This window comes from Tetrahymena thermophila (genome assembly GCF_000189635.1).
Source record: "Tetrahymena thermophila SB210 genomic scaffold scf_8254520, whole genome shotgun sequence".
In the NCBI taxonomy this organism is placed as follows: Eukaryota; Ciliophora; class Oligohymenophorea; order Hymenostomatida; family Tetrahymenidae; genus Tetrahymena; species Tetrahymena thermophila.
In genome coordinates, this window is record NW_002476295.1 from 1 (window position 1) to 4012 (window position 4012).

Consider the following 4012-nt stretch of genomic DNA (forward strand, 5'->3'; position numbering starts at 1 on the left):
GAAAAATATCATGGCACAGGGGATATCAAACCTCACAATTACCTAGTTTCCCCTTCTCAAACTTATGGATTTACCATCAAGCTCTGTAAAAAATTTTAATTATCACAAAATTTATCAATTTAAAAAATTATTAAAACTAAAGGTGATTTAGGTTTTGCATCTACAGTAACAAAATCGAAAAGCCATTACCTATCAAAGGTGAACATCGAAATATTATTTAAAATTAATCTTACATTATTTTAATCTATAGAAAGGAACTGATGCTTACTTCGCTCCTGAGGTAGAAAAGGGATAATCCAGAATTCAGGTTTTTAAATAAAACTAATCTTTAAATTATTAATTTAATTTTAATGTTTAAAAGTCGGACATCTTTTCTCTAGGACTAGTTTTACTTGAGCTAGATAATCTGAATGTGCTAAATGATAATTGGATTGACTTGGATACAAAGGCAGAAATTCATAAAGGAAAAGCAATAGCTTCGAAATATTAGATTGATAGAAAGTCTAATATTTATAAAATAGCTGAGATTTGCTTAAAACCAAATTATTTAGAAAGGAAAAGTTCAGGAGACCTACTTTATGAGCTTATTAATCTTCATGGATAACCACTGAAATTCATACTCAGGTCTATGATATTAAAAGTAATAAATGCATTTATCATTATTATTATAAATAATTTTCCATTAAAAAACAATTAAAAGATAATATATTACATTAAATATCTGTGAATAGTTTTTAAAATATTAAAAATATATTAAATATAAGTTTAGACAACAAATATTAACTATTATTTTTTTAATGATAGGAACAAATTCCGTAGTAATCATAATATATGGTAAAAACATAATCATATTAATTTTTTACATTCTAAATTATTAATTTTAAGTTTGATAATAATTTTTTTTCTAAGCAAATTTAATTTGAAAAATAGGCACAGATATTGCTTGATAACACAGATTAAAAAATAAAGAAAAAAGATACTGAAAAACAATTTGTAAATAAAGAAATACTATCTAAACTATTACAAAGTCTATTTGAAAATAATAAATATGTAAATAATTTCCAAATTCTTAATTTTGGAAGCTTTGGTATGGTATTATCTACTAAAAAAGTTAACTTGAACAACAAGGAAATAGCATTAAAAATACAAAAGATTGTAAATGATTAAGAAATTTAAAATGAAATTAGAATAATGTAATAGTTGAAAACTCCATTAGTAGTCTAGCTATATGACCATTATGTCATAGAAAAAGCTACAGCACCTGAAAAATATGTAGTTTTCGAATTAGAAAAGTGTTCATGTAAATTTTTATATTTCAATTTATAAAATTTTTATTTTAGTTTTTTATTAAATTAAATCTTAATTTTAAATACACCACTTAAAGTATTTTAGTAGCATATTAATAATAAGTGATAAATTATGCATTTATTATTGAGGTTTTTATATTTATAATAATTTTATTATATCATTTATTGTAAAAAAGGTTCACTCTAAGATTATCTCGAAAGATAAACAAAAGAAGGAGAATTTAGTGATGAATAAAAACTGAATATTGCACTCTAAATAATTGACTCTGTCAATTATATTCATTGTTTCAATATTATTCATAGAGATATTAAACCTGAAAATTTTTTGGTTTGTTTGGATGGCAATCAACTTGAAATCAAACTGTGTAATTAACACTGATATTTTTTAATTTTTAAAAATAAGTTAATCATTTTAATATTAGGCGATTTTGGATTATCAGTTTAACTTGGAAAAGATTGTGAATAAATTGAAGTATAATGTGTAAACTTTTTAGTTACTATGTAAAAATCAAGAGATTTTAATATATTTTTAGATGGTAGGAAATATGACGTACAGTGCACCTGAAATTATAGCTAAAGAAGATGATTAAAATAAAATATATTCTAAAAAAGTAATTATTGTTATAGTTAATTATAAATAAATATAATAATTTTTTTTTTTTCAGTCTGATTCTTACTCAGTTGGATTACTATTATCTTTGCTTGACAATTACTTAATTTTGAATGAAATAGTAGGAATTACATTCCCAAGTATGGCTTTTGAATAATATAATGAGCCATTCTAAAACATAAATATTAAGCGAAACACTGAAATATTTGAATTTATTAAACTCTTAGTTGTCTGGGAAAGAGTAAACAGAGCTTCTCTTTCTACTATTGTTGAATAAAATACAAACTAATTCAAATCAAACTAAAATAAGATGAAATCAATTTTATCAAAGCATTATTTAGGTCCTATATAAAATGTTGAGACTGTAAATATCGGATCTGTTGCACCGTTAATTTCTTAAAATTAGATTCCTATTTAAGACATCAAGTAAATAAAGATAAATAGGATGAATGACTTACATAAAATTACAGAATTTCAAGTTGTCGAAATAGATTTATCGTAATTATATTAAAATTAATTTAAATTGTAAATAAAATATCAACAGATTACCATTTAAGAATTCAAATACAAGACTTGATTAACAGTTCATACTTTTTATAGAAATTAAGAAATATTTAATTTTAATCATTGATGATGGATACTTCCTTTCTATAAAAAATTAAAGATAAATTCTTATCAATTATTACAATTTACAATAAAAAATAAACTTTATCATTTTGTTTATTATTAAAATCTATTGAGGTGGTAAGTAAAGATTGAAAAATATTGTAAATGCAAAAAAATGGCATAGTTAAAAATTAGTATAAAATTTTGATTAATTTATAAAATTTTGCCCACTAATTAAAAATAAATTAAAATTTGTAAGAAAACTTTTTTTTAGAACTAATTGACAATTTTGTGCTTGTCATTTACTAACTTTTTTATTTATTTATTTACTAACCAAATAAAATATAACGAATTTCTTTACTTACTCATCACAACACAACTAAAATACTAACGAAAGCCATAGTTTTTTACCATCCTTTCTCCTCCATATTTATTTAATTCGTTATTTATTCTTATATTTCAAGAGAGAATAAAATTGGTGCAGAGGGTGCAAAAGATTTAGGCACAGGAATAGCCTAGTGCAAGAATATCACAACTTTGACACTTAACTTAATGTAAAAATTTAATTGATTGATTGATAAACTAAATATTGATTATTTTAAGCTTTTGACTTAGTTATTAGCTAATTAAGCCAGCTTGTCATTTACTAACTTGCTTATTTATTTATTTACTAACCAAATAAAATATAACGAATTTCTTTACTTACTCATCACAACACAACTAAAATACTAACGAAAGCCATAGTTTTTTACCATCCTTTCTCCTCCATATTTATTTAATTCGTTATTTATTCTTATATTTCAAGTTGGAACAATATTGGTGATGGGGGTGCAAAAGATTTAGGCACAGGAATAGCCTAGTGCAAGAATATCACAACTTTGACGCTCGATTTAAAGTAAAAATTTAATTGATTGATTGATAAACTAAATATTGATTATTTTAAGCTTTTGACTTAGTTATTAGCTAATTAAGCCAACTTGTCATTTACTAACTTGCTTATTTATTTATTTACTAACCAAATAAAATATAACAAATTTTTTTACTTACTCATCACAACACAACTAAAATACAAAAAAAACTTAAGCATAATTACCTTTTTTTATCTTTACTAGATTTATTTAAAATAAAATTATATTTATAAAAACACAAAATAATTTTAAATAATTTTTCAGAAATAATTAAAAATTCTTTGTTATAATCTTAAAATTATAAATTAATTATTTATTTCTTTAAAAATTTTTGATTGATTAAAATTTTATTTGCTAAAATTATAACTTTTAATTTTAAAGTTTAAACGATGATGATGCTAAAATTTAATTAAAGAATTCTCTAGAAAAATAATTATAAGCTAAGGTAAAATATAATTAGTTAAATTCATAAAAAATTGATTTATTTAAACTAATAAAATAGATAACTATCAATTGACAATCAGCGAAAAGTTAAATATAACAAACCTGAACTTTAATAATTTATATATTAAAAAGTTAAA

General features: G+C 22.0%; 1 protein-coding gene across 1 annotated transcript; it reads left to right on the forward strand. All coding sequences in view use genetic code 6, as the record gives it.

The window, feature by feature from the left end:
* Positions 1-142: 142 nt before the first annotated feature.
* TTHERM_01725470 (kinase domain protein) lies at positions 143-3418 on the forward strand (the record flags this gene model as incomplete). The annotated part of the gene is made up of 11 exons (XM_001029201.2): positions 143-198; positions 251-307; positions 362-640; positions 805-834; positions 931-1300; positions 1484-1672; positions 1730-1788; positions 1841-1918; positions 1973-2415; positions 2988-3077; positions 3146-3418. Coding segments are annotated over 11 exons (1922 nt in total), but the record flags the coding sequence as incomplete, so codon positions are not given.
* Positions 3419-4012: the final 594 nt, after the last annotated feature.